Genomic DNA, 17,788 nt, shown 5'->3' with positions numbered 1-17,788 from the left:
AGTAATGCAAATGTGCATTTGGCCAAGATGCTTCCTGAAGCTACAAATCTAAGTGAATTGTATAAGCTTCCAAATCATGTACTTGTGCAGTATTTTGGTTAGACATCTTCAGACTGTACCATGACAGAAAGAAAAGGATAACAACAGATAACGGGTGCATACATTTTATTAAAAGCATATGCAAGAGCAAACAGATGGAGAAATGATAGAAGTTAATTGAAGTCTCCCTCAAGGTAGGGAGGGAATTTTTTTTTAAAAATCATTAAAATCTCAGCAGCAAAGAATGCTTTGAAATTGATCAGTACAGGAAAAACTCCATATAGATGAATTAAGAACAGAACTAGAGGTTAATGGACAAATAGAACTAAAGGTGAGAACAGGCATTTGTGCTCAGAAATATACCATAAGATACGTTCCAACTGACTTGAGGCATTCATCATTTAAGTTATCTAAGAAACCTATAGCAATAGGGTGCAATCATTTTAAGAGCTATGAACTTTCATGGTATCTCAAAATTACGATCTTCAAGTCACTTCAAAGAGAAGCAGTAGGGGTTCTGGTCGGGCAGTGGTAATGTCTGTACTTTGAGACAAGAGGCCTAGGCTCAAGTCTCACCTGCTCCTGAGCAGCCAATAAAATCTCTGAACAGGTTGAACAAAAATACCTGAAGAGAAACAGTTACAAATTTAAAGCAGGTAGAAGCGCAATGCATAATGAATTTTGATCTGGAGTAGGAACAAAAGAGGGAATATCTGACGTAATGATAGCCTTTAATAAATGTTTATAAGTAAACAAAAATATTTACATATGCTTCTTAAACTATGAAGGGGATTTAGTTGCGTTTATCATCAAAAGCTTATGGGCATGATGCTGAATTGTGACTGATGGGAAAGATGTGAAATCTACACAAAGCTTACATTGGGTCAAAACTTGATGATGAGCAATCAAATGTGTTTTTGATAAGTAGTACAAGGCCATATATTGTTGCCAAAATTATTTAATATGTACGAAGAACAAATGTTCAGAGTCAAGTATAGCTAGGGTAAAAAAGAGAGGAAACTACATAAAGCTAACTGCACAGGCTACTTGGATATCAGAAGTGACCCTTCAAAATAGCACAGATCAGGTAAAATTTAGAAGTTTAGAATATAGATTAAATGCAAGCACCAAAAAGATAAATCCAACAGTAGGTCATACATAAGAAGAACGAAGTGAATAATGTCACATTCAAACAATCAGATTAGTTTCAGTGATAATGGGAACTGCAGGTGCTGGAGAATCCAAGATAATAAAATGTGAGGCTGGATGAACACAGCAGGCCAAGCAGCATCTCAGGAGCACCAAAAGCTGACGTTTCGGGCTTAGACCTTCTGATGAAGGGTCTAGGCCCGAAACGTCAGCTTTTGTGCTCCTGAGATGCTGCTTGGCCTGCTGTGTTCATCCAGCCTCACATTTTATTAATCAGATTAGTTTGTTTGCTTAGGCCAAGTGACGACATAGGTTCACAGATGTTATGCCAAGTCAGGAGGATAAGACAGCTAGATGTAAATTAATTAAGGTGTAGGATATTTGAATTATCACTGGACTGTTAATCCAAAGATCCAGATAACGTTCTGGGGACCCGAGTTTGAATCTCGCCATTACAGATAGTGGAATTTGAATTCAATAAATATCTGGATTTAAGAATCTAATGATGACCGTGAATCCATTGTCGGTTGTCAGAAAAACTCACTTGGTTCACTGATGTCCCTTAGGAAGGAAACTGCCATCCTTACCTGGTCTGTACTAAATGTGACTCCAGTCCCGCAACGTGGCTGACTCTCAACAACCCTCTGGGAAATTAGGGATGGGCAATAAATGCTACCGAGCTATCAACACCCTCATCCCGTTAATGAATAAAAAAAACAACAGGAATGTGAAACAAGGAAAATAACTTGAGCTATTACATTCCACCCACTTATTGTTTAGATTTCTAAAGATTACAGGAAAGATTTGTAGAAGAAAACAGACTTTTGAAAGACTGATGCTAAAATTCACTTAAAGTTGCATATACAGTCCATAAGACAAAAAGACAAATTATATTGAAATTGCAAAAGCAAATTGAACTCTTAAAAGTTGACGTCAAGAAAAGAGAATGTCAGTACTTCAGGCATTTGTTCTAGCTGAAAAGCTACAGAAACTCTTCAGAGGGCAAAATGAAGGTCAGCAGAAACAGGGTTCATAACTACATGATGGATGGGACAGTTCAGTTGCAAACAAGCTACAGTGTGGGAGACAGAGGATAGTGCAAGACGGATTAGTGTGATGTGAAATGATGCTGATCTCCTGGTAAGAATAGCTACAAGACAAGGAAACAGACAATGAGAGAAAGAGAGATAAAAATGAAAGAAGGGGAAAAAGGGAGAGAAAAAAAGAGCTTGCCAGTTTTGTTCTTGTAAATATCACATGCTGTACATTGAAAGGATGGATGTAATCATAGAATTCATCCGCAAAGAGACTCTTCTGTCCACTGAGTCTGTATTACCAAAAATACACTAAATCTACAGGAGTCCCACTTTTCAGCACTATGTCCACAGCCTTGAATGTTATGATTTTCAAGAGCTCATCCAAGTACTTTTTAAACGGTTGTGAGGTTATTCATCTCAACAACCCTCTCAAATAATGCATTCCTGCCAACTTTCTGGGTGGAAAATTTAATAACGATTGCCATAGCTAAATTAATTTATTGCAGCTATCTGGCAAAAACTCGAGAATTCCTTTTCAGCTCTCAATTACACCCCAACACTAACTAGAAAGAACAAATTTGGAAACATAAAGCAGACTTTAATGACTTCAGGTTGATTTCTGTGCAGACCTTTGGGATTAAATGCTTATGAAACATAGCCTTATTAATTAGGTAAATGCTGCAGATAATTTACACACCATTCTTGCAGAGACAGGAACATCAAGTAAGTTTTCATTTGAAATGATGCCTCTTGGATAAATATTGGCCAGAGCACCAGAAGGACTCCCTAACTGTTCTTTTAGTTGCATCATAGAAACTTTCAGATGAATGAAGCTGTCAAGATAGATCTCAGTTAAATGTCTCATCTTAAAAGGTGAGATCTCCTGACAGTGCAGCACTCCCCATTATTTCACTCAAGTTTCAACTTTGATTACCTGCTCAAGTCTCTGATACGTCTCCGCCACCGCCTCAAAATTAGCATTCTGCTCATTAATTCAACAAATAAACTGAATATTTTTCCAGTTATTTTCATCATTGACTTTCAAGTATAGGTTAGATACAACAGAATTGCAATATTACTCCACTATTTCTTTAAGCTTGCTTTCACACGAAAAAGAAAAAAGTCATGTATCTTTTTTGGAAAACTTTTGTGGCACCTTTGACAAATTCAGAAATGGGATAGCCAACTGAATCATTGAATACTACTTGCAAGACATTTAAACCAGTACAATAGTATGCAAGAGACTGGGAACTCATCGTGCCGAAATATCACAAGCACAAACTTTCATTCTCTCACATTGTCAGTTGAGCTTTATGGTCATACATTCACCTCGAGCTCAGACCATTGTTCGCTCAACACATTTCACAGGCTTGTACCCAAAATATGAGTAAAACTCCTCATATTAGAAAGTGCTGCATTGTCAAAAATGCCATTTTTCATGATACATTAAACCAAGGTTCAATTTTTATTCTCAGGCAGCTGTAAAGATCTCACAAAATAATTTTGAAGAATAAGTGGGAGTTTTCTCCACAGCGTCCAGCCCAATACATAACCCAATAACAACATTACAAAGGCATGTTACCTGATCTGTATCAGACTGTTTTTTGGGAGTTTGCTGCATGTGAATTGGATACTGCATTGAAAATATCACTGTTGTAAATAGGCAAAGTATTTAATTGGACATTATATACTACTGGATGTTCAGAAGTTGTGAAAGGCATTAATCAATGCAAGTGTTTTGCTTATATATTTTACCATCTTAGGAAGCAACATGCTGAAGCATTACCTTGTACTTTCAATCTTAGTCATGGTTAACCTCATGGATAAAAAACAATCCACAGTACAAGTCAATAGACTCTCACACCTACTAATCTTAAAGGACAGAGTCTGCAAGTTCACAAACGAGATGTTTTATTCAAATGTCTAGATTGAATTAACTCATCTTCATTAGTATTATGGTTTGGTCTTTGCATTTAAATTTTGTGGCTCTGGTGAAAGGAACTCAGAAGATTGCTGGTCAAATTTCGTTACACCTCCACCTGAAGGTTCAAGCCACCTAAGCGGATTGTGAATTTCTGACAGGATGGTGGAGCAACCTGCCACCATTCAGCAACTATGCTCACGTGTCGGAGTAAACACTTAAACTTGCCAGCAGCACCTATGTATTTTTGTCTCAATATGAGCCAGCGCTCTGAAAGAGAAAGCTAAAGCCACTCACATGGATCAACGATTAGTTTGTGGGAGATAACGCATGTTTTGAGACAAAGAGCAGCTGTGTGCTATGTTTTCCTGCCTTCTGGCTGAAATCAATGGACAAACACATCTACCGTTAGCTTGCAGGCAAGAGTACGGATGTTTCTAATTGTAAAAAAACAAAGATCCAGTCTATAGAAAATTCAAAACCGAGTTGTATATATTGGTCCTTCAAAAATTATATATAAAATATACATCTTTCCCAGCGTATTAGCATACTAACGTGAAAAAAAAATCACCTGGTGAACCCTGGGCTCGGTTTGACTCTACTTTTGTGAAAGTGACAGGCAATGTCCGTCGTCAAATTACATTGCACAGTTGTGCAATAAACAGAGAATTAGGAGTTTTAATCTCACCGGTTCTTCTAAGAATATTTGCCATACGATGAGAACGAAGCCGAAAGAAATAACCTGTCCAACTACAACATGAGAACTACTATCATACCACTTGTTTCCATGCGAGTCTGTAAACCACCAGAGTACCAGCCCACACGCTCGTCAATGCGACAAACCTTACCTCCACCTCCACCACCTCGTCGTACGCGGGTGGAGGGTCGAATCCACTCCGGCTGTAATCCCCTCCACCCACACCGCGGGACCCAGTGCCGCCGCCGCCGCCACCGCCGCCGCCGCCGCCGCCGCCTCCTCCTCCTCCGACCTGGCGATCACCACTCTCCATGGGCTCGTAGCCGAGACCAGGGCTCTCGTTGGTAAGGAGGGCCACGGCCTCGTTGATGTCGTTCTTGGCCATGCGGAGCGCCTTGCGAATGGCGGCGGGCTCCGAGAAGCCCATGCACAGCAGCGTCGTCATGTGCTCTTCCTCCACGTCCATCCTGGCAGACAGAGCCTGTCACTTCAATCCCGCTCTCCCATGGAGACTGTCCTGTTACAAGCCTCTCTCCCTCAGCCTCAGCTTCTGGCTGGCTAACTGACTGAAAGTACTCAGTGCGGCCACTCAGCCCTTCACTCCAAGATGAATGAAAAATTCCTCGTCGGCCTGTCCGTTCGTTCAACTAAAACTCTTCAGCAACCTCCGGGTCGCCGGCGCCATGTTGACAAGAGGCTGTTTCTGGTTCCTACTTTGCTGAGAGAAGCCGCGCCCACTACCGGAGGTGACGTACATGGCAACTCCTGCTACCATCTTGGTGAGGTCGCCGCTTGCGACTGAACGATGGAGAGATGGAAGAACATGACTTGAGGTTCCCACACCTCCTCCCTCACGCCCATCCCAGGCCCCAAGATGACTTTCCACATTAAGCAGAGGTACACCTGCACATCTGCCAATGTGGTATACTGCATCCACTGTACCCGGTGTGTCTCCCTCTACATTCGGGAAACCAAGCGGAGGCTTGGGGACCGCTTTGCAGAACACCTCCGCTCGGTTCGCAACCAACAACTGCACCTCCCAGTCGCGAACCATTTCCACTCCCCCTCCCATTCTTTAGACGACATGTCCATCATGGGCCTCCTGCAGTGCCACAATGATGCCACCCAAAGGTTGCAGGAACAGCAACTCAAATTCCGCTTGGGAACCCTGCAGCCCAATGGTAAAAATGTGGACTTCACCAGCTTCAAAATCTCCCCATCCCCCACCGCATCCCAAAACAGCCCAGTTCATCCCCTCCCCCACTGCACCACACAACCAGCCCAGCTCATCCCCTCCACCCACTGCATCCCAAAACCAGCCCAGCCTGTCTCTGCCTCCCTAACCTGTTCTTCCTCTCACCCATCCCTTCCTCCCACCCCAAGCCGCACCTCCATTTCCTACCTACTAACCTCATCCCACCTCCTTGACCTGTCCGTCTTCCCTGGACTGACCTATCCCCTCCCTACCTCCCCACGTATACTCTCCTCTCCACCTATCTTCTTTACTCTCCATCTTGGTCCGCCTCCCCCTCTCACCCTATTTATTCCAGAACCCTTACCCCATCCCCCTCTCTGATGAAGGGTCTAGGCCCGAAACGTCAGCTTTTGTGTTCCTGAGATGCTGCTTGGCCTGCTGTGTTCATCCACCTTCACACTTTATTATCTTAAGGTTCCTACCACTGGTTTGCAAAACATGAAATGTTAACTGCGTTTATTTTAATTCATCATGAATTTCGAACAGGGCCGTTGAACTTTTTCCCAACATTTTATTTTCCTAATTCCTCATTCCAGAGTGCCCTATGTAATTTTCCCTAATCATCCCGTTCAGAGACACTACTCCGGCACGGGCAGGAACTGAACATGGGTCCACCTGGTCCTGAGAAAGAGACTGTACCACTGCAGCACGAGCGCCCTCTCTGGGATGTGCAAAGCTTAGTTATTTTGATGCTAATAAAAAAAAGAGCCCAGTTAGTTAGTGAAACCTACTCTCAACAAGTCCTGGAGTAGAAGATGTGAAAGCACAGAGAAAGTGGAGAAAACTCAATTCACTAAAATGGTCCTGGGTTCAGGAATTTCAATTACGTGAATTGATTGGAAAATCTGACTGTTCTTGGAGAGATGAAAAGGAGGTTTGCTAGAGCTGTTAAAATTAACAGAAGAATTCTGGGCAGAGTAACAAAGGAAAAATTTCCTATTTTGAGCAGAATTTTGAGCCAGAGACCAATTTACCCAGTCTTCGGGCACAGAAGAAGGGATTGCATTACAAGAGCCTGTTCTCCATACTATGATTGTGGGACAGCAGGAACTGGCATTCACAGTGTGTAATAGTAATAACATAATTAGTTAAATGTCTTGTTTCATTTAGTTTTATGCTTAAGCTTTTTGTGTTGTTTTATGTCTTTGTGAAAGGGGTAGCTTTTGTTCAACTTGCAGTGGAAGAGTTTTAAATTCAGTTGTGGAAGTTGGTGTTGCGGACTAGGCCAACATTTATTGCTCATAGGACAGTTAAGAGTCGTAGTCATACAGCATGGAAACAGACTCTTTGGTCCAACCGGTCCATGCTGAACATAATCGCAAACTAGACTAGTCCCATCTGCCTGCTCCTGGCCCATATCTCCGAACATTACCTATTCATGTATCTGTCCAAATGTCTTTTAGATGTTGTAATCATACCCACATCCACCAATTCTTCAGGAAGTTCATTCCACACATGAACCTCCCTTTGTGTTAAAAAAAATTGCCTCTCATTTTTAAATCTCTCTCCTCCCACCTTGAAAATGTACCCCCTAGTCTTGAAATCCCCATCCTAGGGAGAAGACAACTACCATTCAATCATCTTGAGTCATAAGTTGGCCAAACCAGTTATGATGGCAGATTTCCTTCCCTGAATTATATTATTGAGTCAGGTGGCCCCTTCAATAGTCGACAGTCATGTGGTCACCATTAAACTAAGTTTTTATTCCAAATATTTAAAATTTAATTCAGATTTTACCAACTGCCGTGGTGGGTGTAAAACGCAAGTCTTCAAAATTAGCCTACGGTCCGGATTACTAATCTGGTGACATTACTACTGTGCCAGGCTTCCCTAAGTGTGTGAGAGTTTACTTGGAAAAAAGAAAAGAAACAAATTTCCTTTGGTGGCTCAACACTGCAAATATCATGGAATTGGGTATCTGGGTTTTGTTGGGTGAGAGATCCCCTGAGGTTGGTGCAGAGGGAGGAGGGTAACTTCTTTAGGTTAGACATCCTGGAAGAGCCTTCGCAGTGAGGTTAAAATTGTGATTAGAGATGATGGGAACTTCAGACGCTGGAGAATCCAAGATAACAAGGATGAACACAGCAGGCCAAGCAGCATCTTAGGAGCACAAAAGCTGATGTTTCGGGCCTAGACCCTTCAATCTAGGCCCAAAACATCACCTTTTGTGCTTCTAAGATGCTGCTTGGCCTGCTGTGTTCATCCAGCCCCACACCTTCCTTCTGTTGGAACTGTTTTCTTGTTTTAACTTGTTTTGTTACTGTAAACATGATAGTGGTGATATTCCATTTTACAGTTCTGCTGATTTTGTTCCCAGGTACACCACATTCCACAATCCAGAGTGTGTGTATTTGTACAGCACACTGCATAGTTCAGCACATGTACAACATGCAGTGGTTCACTCACACTCTGATACTCTGTCTTTGATCTTTGGATTCCATGCATACTACCACTAAATCATAGTACATCAAAGGAAAATGCACTGAGCTCATCTCAAATTCTTCAGGTCCTTCTGTTGCCATTGTTAAATTGTTATTTCATTACAATAAACATGAGGGACCAAACCAACTATTCCTACTCATCAAAAAATAGGGATAAGTGACTTTCTCACATTCCTCAGTTTAGTAATCTTAAGAATGCTCATTGATGATTAGTTTGTGCTAAGCTAGGGCAACTCATTTCCTGACCTCATGATAGCCTTGATCCAAATATGCATGAAAGTGCTGAACTGACAAGTGGAGATGAGAGTAACTGTCTTCGATACCAAGACAGCATTTGTGTGAGTTCAGTATGAGGGAAAATATAGTATCTTCTTGTAACTAGCACCAGAAGCATTCCGATAAATCTGTTACAGAATGGTGCATTTTGAAACCATCCGCACCGTTCAATACCATCTCTTCAGGCACTGTTTCTTCAACTCTCAAATGACCAGTGTTCTGCGTAAGGAAAAATAACTACACAGTGCAGAAGCATTCCTGTTAATGACTGGGAGAAGCTTGTTATCAATCATTTGAACTGTAACATCCATGATGGACTACGTAGATCATATAGAACCTAGAACTTGGATGAGGGGATTGAAGGATGGGTCAGCAAGTTTGCAGACGACACAAAGGTTGGAGGTGTCGACAGTATAGAGGGCTGTTGTAGGCTGCAGCGGGACATTGACAGGATGCAGAGATGGGCTGAGAGGTGGCAGATGGAGTTCAACCTGGATAAATGCGAGGTGATGCATTTTGGAAGGTCGAATTTGAAAGCTGAGTACAGGATTAAGGATAGGATTCTTGGCAGTGTGGAAGAACAGAGGGATCTTGGTGTGCAGATACATAGATCCCTTAAAATGGCCACCCAGGTGGACAGGGTTGTTAAGAAAGCATATGGTGTTTTGGCTTTCATTAACAGGGGGATTGAGTTTAAGAGTCGTGAGATCTTGTTGCAGCTCTATAAAACTTTGGATAGGCCGCACTTGGAATACTGCGTCCAGTTCTGGTCGCCTTATTATAGGAAAGATGTGGATGCTTTGGAGAGGGTTCAGAGGAGGTTTACCAGGATGCTGCCTGGACTGGAGGGCTTATCTTATGAAGAGAGGCTGACTGAGCTCGGACTTTTTTCATTGGAGAAAAGGAGGAGGAGAGGGGACCTAATTGAGGTATACAAAATAATGAGAGGCATAGATAGAGTTGATAGCCAGAGACTATTTCCCAGGGCAGAAATGGCTAACACGAGGGGTCATAGTTTTAAGCTGGTTGGAGGAAAGTATAGAGGGGATGTCAGAGGCGGCTTCTTTACACAGAGAGTTGTGAGAGCATGGAATGCGTTGCCAGCAGCAGTTGTGGAAGCAAGGTCATTGGGGTCATTTAAGAGACTGCTGGACATGCATATGGTCACAGAAATTTGAGGGTGCATACATGAGGATCAATGGTCGGCACAACATTGTGGGCTGAAGGGCCTGTTCTGTGCTGTACTGTTCTATGTTCTATGTTCTAACATTACAGCGCAGTACAGGACCTTCAGCCCTCGATGTTGCACCGACCTGTGAAACCAGTCTGAAGCCCATGTAACCTAAACTCTTCCATTATCATCTATATGTTTATCTAAATGACCATTTAAATGCCCTTAAAGTTGGCGAGTCTACTACTGTTGCGGGCAGGGCATTCCACACCCTAACTACTCTCTGAGTAAAGAACTTAACTCTGATTGTGTCCTATATCTGTCACCCCTCAATTTAAAGCTGTGCCCCCTTGTGCTAGCCATCCATCATCCATTGAGTCCATGCACCATGATATAGCAAAGCAGTAGCAGAGAAGGAAAGGAAAAAAAGCCAATCTTGCACTCTGGATCCTACCATCTCCTGTCATGTCCTGCTGTATGTACCCAAAAATCTGTGGTTCAAGAATTGGCCTGTTTTGGATATGGAAAGCCATGTCAGAAATTCATAACCCTGGGTGGATGTCATCTTCAAATTGAGAGCTGGCCTAAGTATATATTTTTATGATTCTATGATTCATTTTATTTATTGTAAATAAATTTGATTAATGGTTTAGCCTACCCAAGTGGTCCAACATTGTTATTTTGATGTACTATGATTTTGTGGTAGCATGCATGGAATCCAAAGCAAGCTGTTGATCTAAGAAAATGTGTTGGGGGAAGACTGAATTCTAACACTTGATAACACGTTGATTAACCAAGATAGAAAACTTCTATTTTGCAGCAACCCAAGCAGCACAGGTTCATCAAAACTTTAGATGATAACAAATGTGTAGTATACAGCAGCATTCCTTCTAAGATGCACTGAGCAAAGCAGCTAGGAAGTTCTACAAATGGCATTTGGTGTGCTGACAGCTTGCTGTCCAGTTACTGAAGCTGTGCACAGACTACTCAATTGCATAGTGAAGAAGAAACAAAACTAGGTGGAAGCATAGAAATATGTGTATTGATTTCCAGAGAGAATGCTTAAATTGTAGATGGATTGGCTTCATTGGGTCAACTGTCATTTTCTTTTCAGGCTTTTCTTAATTTTCAGTTGTATGTTTACACGGTTTCCTTAAACCAACAACATTAACAGCCGTTTAACAGTCATCTATAAATCTACCCAAACAAATATTCTTCAGATTTCTTATTCAGTGCATCTCCGTGACAGTGGACCCTAATAGAGATCATCTAATAATGAGAAAAATCAAAGGGATTGTCCAGAAACTTTTACAGTATGCTAGCAAAATGCAGTGTGATTAATGCATGCCACTCGAGGTGTCAAATGGGAGTTGTACAGATGCTGTTGGATGTATAACTAATTACTGGGAAAGAGAACAGAAAATTTTAGGCAAGTTTTAAAAAGGTGGAAGAGCTGTGCAGAAGTAAGATGATAATAACAGACTTCAGTTCTGCTAATGTAGACTGAAAAATGACAAAATAAAGAGCAAATATTGAAAGAAATTCATGGAATTTGTAGAATGGAACTTTGTTAGTTAGTATTTTTCTAGCCAAACAAAGTTAAATGCAATGTTGCAATTGGTGTTTCTGTGGAGAAACATTTGGGAAACAAGGGTCACTGTGTTAATGGGTTTAGAGAAGTAATTGAACAGGGACAAGAAAAAATATCATGTACAAGTATTCAATTTGAGGAGAACAAATTTCAAGAGTCGGAAAAATTTGGGCCCTAAAGATACAGAGATTAAAAATGAAACAAAGGGGGAGACTACAAGTTCATAATTTGTGAGAGAAATGCAAAATTAAATACAAAAATCTCGAGGAGAATAGAGAAAGGAACTAAGTAGGATAAAGAAAAACACAGTTTATCAGAACAGATTACAAAATCAATGTACTCCAGATGCTTGATATCTGAAATAAAAACAGAAAATGCTGGAAATACTCAACTTGTCTGGCAGCATTTGTTGGGGGAGAAAAGAGAATTAATGTTCATTGGAATTGAAATAGTTATGGTATAATAGGTTTTAAGCAAGCCCAAAGGCAAGCAGGAAAGGGAAAAGAACAAAAGGGAAGATCTATGAAAAGGTGCAGAGTAAGAGAAATTAATATTGAAATGGATGATGTACAAGGTAAAATGAGAAGGTAGTGCAACTGGTAAAGAAACAGAACGTGCAAGTGGAAGGAAGCTTCACTGGTGGAGGCCTATTTCAGCTTGACCATTCCACCAAGCTGCACTAAATTAATAAACCTGTTCCCCTTTTATTTCAAACAGTCATCCAAAGTTATGACCCAGGACAAAAAAGCCCAATTGATTAGCACCACGTTCACGGTTACTTCTTCCACAATTCCCGCTTAGTAGCAGCAGTGTGTACCATCTAAAGATGCACTGAAGAAAATCACTATGGCTCCTTTGACAGCTCCTTCCAAACCCAAGACTATCTAGAAGGACAAGGACAGTAGGTATGTAGGAACACCTCCACCTCCAAGCCACTCACCGTCCTTACTTAGAAATGTTTTGCCAATACTTACGTGTTCAAAATCTCTCCCTAACAGCATTGTGGGTCTACCTACAGTACATGGACTTCAGCAAATCAAGAAGGCCACTCATCACCACTTTCTAATGGGCAATAAGTGGATGGCCCAGCCAGAGCCATTCACATTCTTTGAATGAATAAAAAATAATATACATGAACGTGATGTCCTTATTTATTTGAACAATGTACAAGTAATAAAATAAATTTAGTCTCTACCCAATAATAACACATGCATTTTCCAGCAAATGTTGCATCAACTAGTACTACTTTTACAGATGAGTCAAATGGCATTGGATTTATACCTTACTCCTGAACTTAGGCAACAATTGAGAGCAGGAACATAATGCTGAAGGTTTTGTGTCCTCTGAATGAAATATTAAGTTAAATCTTGCCCATTACACTGTTGCATTTGGGTATTAAAGGCCACTTTAGTAGTTGAACATATTGAGATTGCCATCAGGAAAAAGCAGAAGCCAGGTGAAAGGAGCATCAATGCTCCACTGACCCCTTCCCATGACCACCTTCTGCCCCAAATGTAACAGAGCCTGTGGAAGTTGCATCAGTCTGTACAGTGACCTGCAGATTCACCCTGAGAGTGGAAGACAGTCATTCTCATTTGTAAAGGACTGCCAATCATGATGAGTACTCCCAAACAAAAGTTGACAAACCTGCTTATTTATCAGATTCCAATTTTGCGTTGGTACGGTTACCAGGATAAACAATAGAACTGCACTTCCATTTTTTTTACTGTAAACCACTTTGAAATGTTTCTGATTAAAAGATGATTCATGTACAGGAAAAGCAATGTCTTGCTGCTATTATTATAGGACATTGGAGAAACCTGGAATATTGCATGCAGTTTTGGTCTCCTAATCTGTGGAAGGATGTTCTTGCTATAGAGGGAGTGGAGTGACCAGGCTGGCTACAAACATGTACAGGCAGTGGACTGTGGAAAGATTAATATCTGCTGAATGTCTGCCACTCTTCCATGGTTATGTTCATGTCTGAGTGTCCTTAGGGATGGAGCTTGTGGTGTACAGTAATGCTCTCGATGCCTTTTGAGAGAGATGAGCAGCAAGGGGGTACATCTCCCCCTCTGACTCTGTTTTAAGTTAGTCCCTTCTCTCTCTCTCTTCCCCCTTACTTGAATAGTTTGCATTGCCCTTAATGGACTTTGCATGTAAGTATTTAATTGGCAGCATGCATGTTTTGTTGGTGTGGTGATTAGTGTTTAAAAAGAAAAAAAATCACAAACAAAAAGAGTCATGGTGATTTTGCTGGGGGGAAAGACACGTGTGATAGCACTTCTGGGTATAAAGAAAAGAAAGATGGAGTGCAGCAAAGGTTTACCAAATTGATTCCTGGGCTGGCAGGACTGAATTGGTTAAGATTGTATTCAGTGGAGCTTAGGAGAATGAGGGGGGGATCACACAGAAATGAATGAAATTCTAATAGGACGAGACAGGTTAGATTCAGGAAAGATATTCCTAATGTTGGAGGAGTCCAGAATCAAGAATTATAGTTTAAGGATAAGGGGTAAACCTTTTAGGACTGAGATGAAGAGAAATTTCTTCACCCAGAGGTGAATCTGGAATTCACTATCGCAGAAAGTGGTTAAGACCAAAACATTATGTATTTTGAAGAAGAAGGTAGCAATGGCTCTTGCAGCTAAGGGATATTGGGGTGAGGTTAGGATTAGGATATTGAACTTAATCATCAGTCATGATCGTATTGAATGGTGGATTAGGTTTACTCCTGCTCCTTTTTTCTATGTTAGAAGCTGTGTTGCCTTATAAATATATTGCTAAGTATGTCCTTCCTTCAGAGCTAGTATTGACTGTGTAGTTTCCTTTTGCTCTCTATATTGTAACATGACATTTGAACATACAAATGGCTCAAAGATTATGAAGCAGGTGTACTTTACTCCACTAGCATCAGGTCATTACAAACATGAAGGGAAATTAAGGTTAAACAGGGAAGTATTTCCAGTACTTACATGGAATAAAGTATACGGTTTATACTGGGTTGAGGCCTTCTTCCCCCCAAAAACACCCTTTCTTCCAGGGCTCACTCTTGCCACCTGCTATTGGAGCTCCTGGCATACCTGCTCCTGCTCCCCTGCTCAGCGTCTTCCTTCACTTGCCACGTGCTGCTTGAGATTCTGTAACACTATGAAATGTGAATTTGTTTATCAGAGAACATTGGGTATTAATCAGGATTTGAAACCTTCGTCAACATTCAGCCTCTTAACCCTTGGCTGATGAGAGACAACTGAGATAGCCTTCCTACTATAATCCTAATTAAGATCAGTAACTCAATCAGCACAGCCTGAAACTGAGACCTTAGACATATTGCTGAGTTGCATGCTGCCTTTACCCATCAAAACCAAAATCTCTGAATGAGTTTTAAAAAGTGGAAATAGATGGATAGATAGATGGATGGATGGATGTTCTGTAGATTAAAAGGGAAGTTGGTGAACATACTGCATTCAGATTTTCAGGAGGCATTTGAAAAGTTGCCACATCAAGCTTATTGTGGAAAATATAAGCTTGTGGTATATTGGGTAAAATATTAGTGTAGGTAAAAGATTCGATAGCTAACATGAAATAGAGTCACGTAAATAGATAATTTTCTGGTTGACAAGATGTAATGAATGGTGTGCCACTGGAATCAATGCTGGGGCCTCAGCTTTTAAAAATTGTACAAACTACTTGAAGAGACCTAAAGTATGGGTGCTACATTTGCTGATGACAAAAGTAAGTTGTGAAGAGGACATAAGAAGGGATATGGATAGGTCAGGTGAAAGGGTAAAGAAAATGCAAATGGAGTATAATGTGGGAAAATGTAAAATTATCCATTTTGGCAGGAAGAATAAAAAAAACACGATCTAAATGGTAAGAGATTGCAGAGATCTGAGATGCAAGGGTATGTTGGCGCCCTAGTGTATGAATGGCAAAGAATTAGAATGCAAGTACAATGTGTAATTAGGAAAACTAGTAGAATGTTATTGTTTTATTTTTGCAAGGGAAATTCGATTTAAAGGTGTAGAGATTACGTTTGTTACACAGGGCATTGGTGAGAACACGTTTGGAGTACTGTGTATGGTACAAGGCTCTTGATTTATGAAAGGATGTAAATGCATTGGAAGCCGTTTAGAGAAGGTTTACTTGACTAACGGGTGTGTTGTTTTATGATGAAAGGATGGGCAGGCTAGTCTTATATTCACTGTAGTTTAGTGATCTAAACAGAGTTAATCAACAGAGATAGTGAGAATTCTTTTCTTACAGGGTGTAAGTCTTTGGAACTCTCTCCTAAAAAGGTACAGAAAGCACAGTCCTTAGTTATTTTTAAGACAGAGGTAGCTGTAATGGTAGGTGGGCATGTGGAGTAAGCAGATCAGCCATTGAATAGTGAAGTAAGTCCAAGGGGCCAAGTGGCCTACCCCTGCTCATAGTTTCTATTTTTATACAAAACATTCCATGAGATCAGAAATTTTGCACTGCAAAAAACGAAATTCCAGAATAAAAGTATTCATGAGTAGAGGTGCGTAAGTGTTTATATGCACACATCATCAAAGATGACAGGGCAGGTTAACAAAGCAGTTAATAAGTCTTACAAGATCCTGTCCTTTATAAATTGGAACTGGAAAAAGAAAAATAAGAAAATTACAATAAATCCATATAAAACACTTGATCAGTCTCAACTGAAGTATTGTATCCAGTTATCGCACCACATTTTACAAAGGATATGAAGACATTAGAAAGTGTGCAGGAAAGATTCATCTGATTAGTTCCAGGAATTAGGAACCAACTATGTTACTGATTGGAGAAGCTGGTATTGTTCTCTTTGGGGAAGAGAAAGTTAAGGGGAGTTTTGATCGAGGTGTGCAAAATCATGAGCAATTTGGGCAGAGTAGATAGGGAGACATTGTTTTCTTTGGTTTGAAGGCTGAGAACTAGCGGACACTGATTTAAAGTGATTAACAAAACTGAGATCATGAGGGAAAGCTTTTTAAAGTAGCACAATCAGGATTGCACTAAATGAGTATGTGGTGGAGACAGATTCCATGGAGCCTTTGAACGAGAATTGGAAAGTGTTCTGATTAGAAAGATTTGCAGGGCTGCAAGAAAAAAAAGTGATTGGGGGAAAATGGGACTAGTTGAGTTGATTTTGCTGGAAGCCTGAACAGATGGGCCGAATGGTCTCAGTTTGCACTGTACCCATCCTATGATGAGACAGTAAGAATTGCCGATGGTGAAGTCTGAGATAACCGAGTGTGGAGCTGGAGGAACTCAGCAAGCCGGGCAGCATCAGAGGAGCCCACCAACTGCCACATCTACCCAGATCACCCACCTACCTGCAAGAATGCAATCCCCTACTGCCAATTCCTCCAACTCCGCTGCATCTGCTCCCAAGATGAGGTGTTCCACTCCCAAACATGCCAGATGTCCTTGTATTTCAAAGACCGTAACTTCCTCCCTTCAGTGGTCGAAAACTCCCTCGACCAGATCTCTTGCATTTCCTGCATCTCTGCCCTCACGCCCCCTCCCTGCAATAAAAACAAAGACAGAATTTCCCTTACCCTTATGTATCACCCCATTAACCTCTGGATTCAATGCATCATTCTCCGCCACTTCAACCAACTGCAATCTGACCCCACTACGAAGGATATATTTCCCTCCCCATCCTTTTCTGCCTTCTGGAGGGACTGCTCTCTCTGCGACTTCCTCGTCTGCTCCCCACTAGCCTCACCACCCCCAGCACCTTTCCCTGCAACCACAGGAGGTGCTACACCTGCCCCTACACCTCCCCTCTCATCTCCATCCCAGGCCCCGAAGAAACCTTCCACATCAGGCAGATGTTCACCTGCAAATCTGCTAAAGTGGTCAATTGTATCCGCTGTTCCAAATGTGGCCTCCTCTACATCGGTGAGACCAAGCAGAGGCTCGGAGACCACTTTGTAGAGCACCTATGCTCAGTTCATGACAAAAGACAACAACTTCCAAACGCAAACCACTTCAACTCCCCCTCCCGCTCCCTGGATGACGTCCATCCTGGGCCTCCTCCAGTGTCACAATGATACCATCCGGAAAGTGAAGGAGCAGCACCTCATATTCTGCCATGGGAGCCGACAACCCAATGGTCTAAATGTGGACTACTAGCTTCAAAATCTCCCCACCCCTCATCCCAAGACCAAACCTCCCTCTCACCCCCACCTCCTTGACCTGTCCA

At 41.5% G+C, this 17,788-nt stretch overlaps 1 protein-coding gene and 1 long non-coding RNA gene across 3 annotated transcripts in view; one reads left to right on the top strand and one right to left on the bottom strand.

The window, feature by feature from the left end:
* usp24 (ubiquitin specific peptidase 24) overlaps positions 1-5,548 on the bottom strand; it is a 180,970-nt gene extending 175,422 nt beyond the window's left edge. For both annotated transcript variants that reach the window (XM_048538885.2, XM_048538886.2), the window contains exon 1: positions 4,995-5,548. In XM_048538885.2, coding sequence (XP_048394842.2) covers positions 4,995-5,309 — 315 coding nt within the window. In that variant the 5' untranslated portion in view covers positions 5,310-5,548. The remainder of the gene's footprint in view (positions 1-4,994) is intronic.
* Positions 5,037-12,662, top strand: LOC132209905 (uncharacterized). The gene is made up of 3 exons (XR_009446072.1): positions 5,037-5,740; positions 12,295-12,482; positions 12,576-12,662. It is a non-coding gene; the product is annotated as an uncharacterized LOC132209905 (long non-coding RNA).
* Positions 12,663-17,788: the final 5,126 nt, after the last annotated feature.

Source organism: Stegostoma tigrinum, chromosome 8 (genome assembly GCF_030684315.1).
Source record: "Stegostoma tigrinum isolate sSteTig4 chromosome 8, sSteTig4.hap1, whole genome shotgun sequence".
Taxonomy (NCBI): Eukaryota; Metazoa; Chordata; class Chondrichthyes; order Orectolobiformes; family Stegostomatidae; genus Stegostoma; species Stegostoma tigrinum.
Note: the sequence above shows the minus strand (reverse complement) of the source record. Positions and strands in the feature narration are given on the sequence as shown.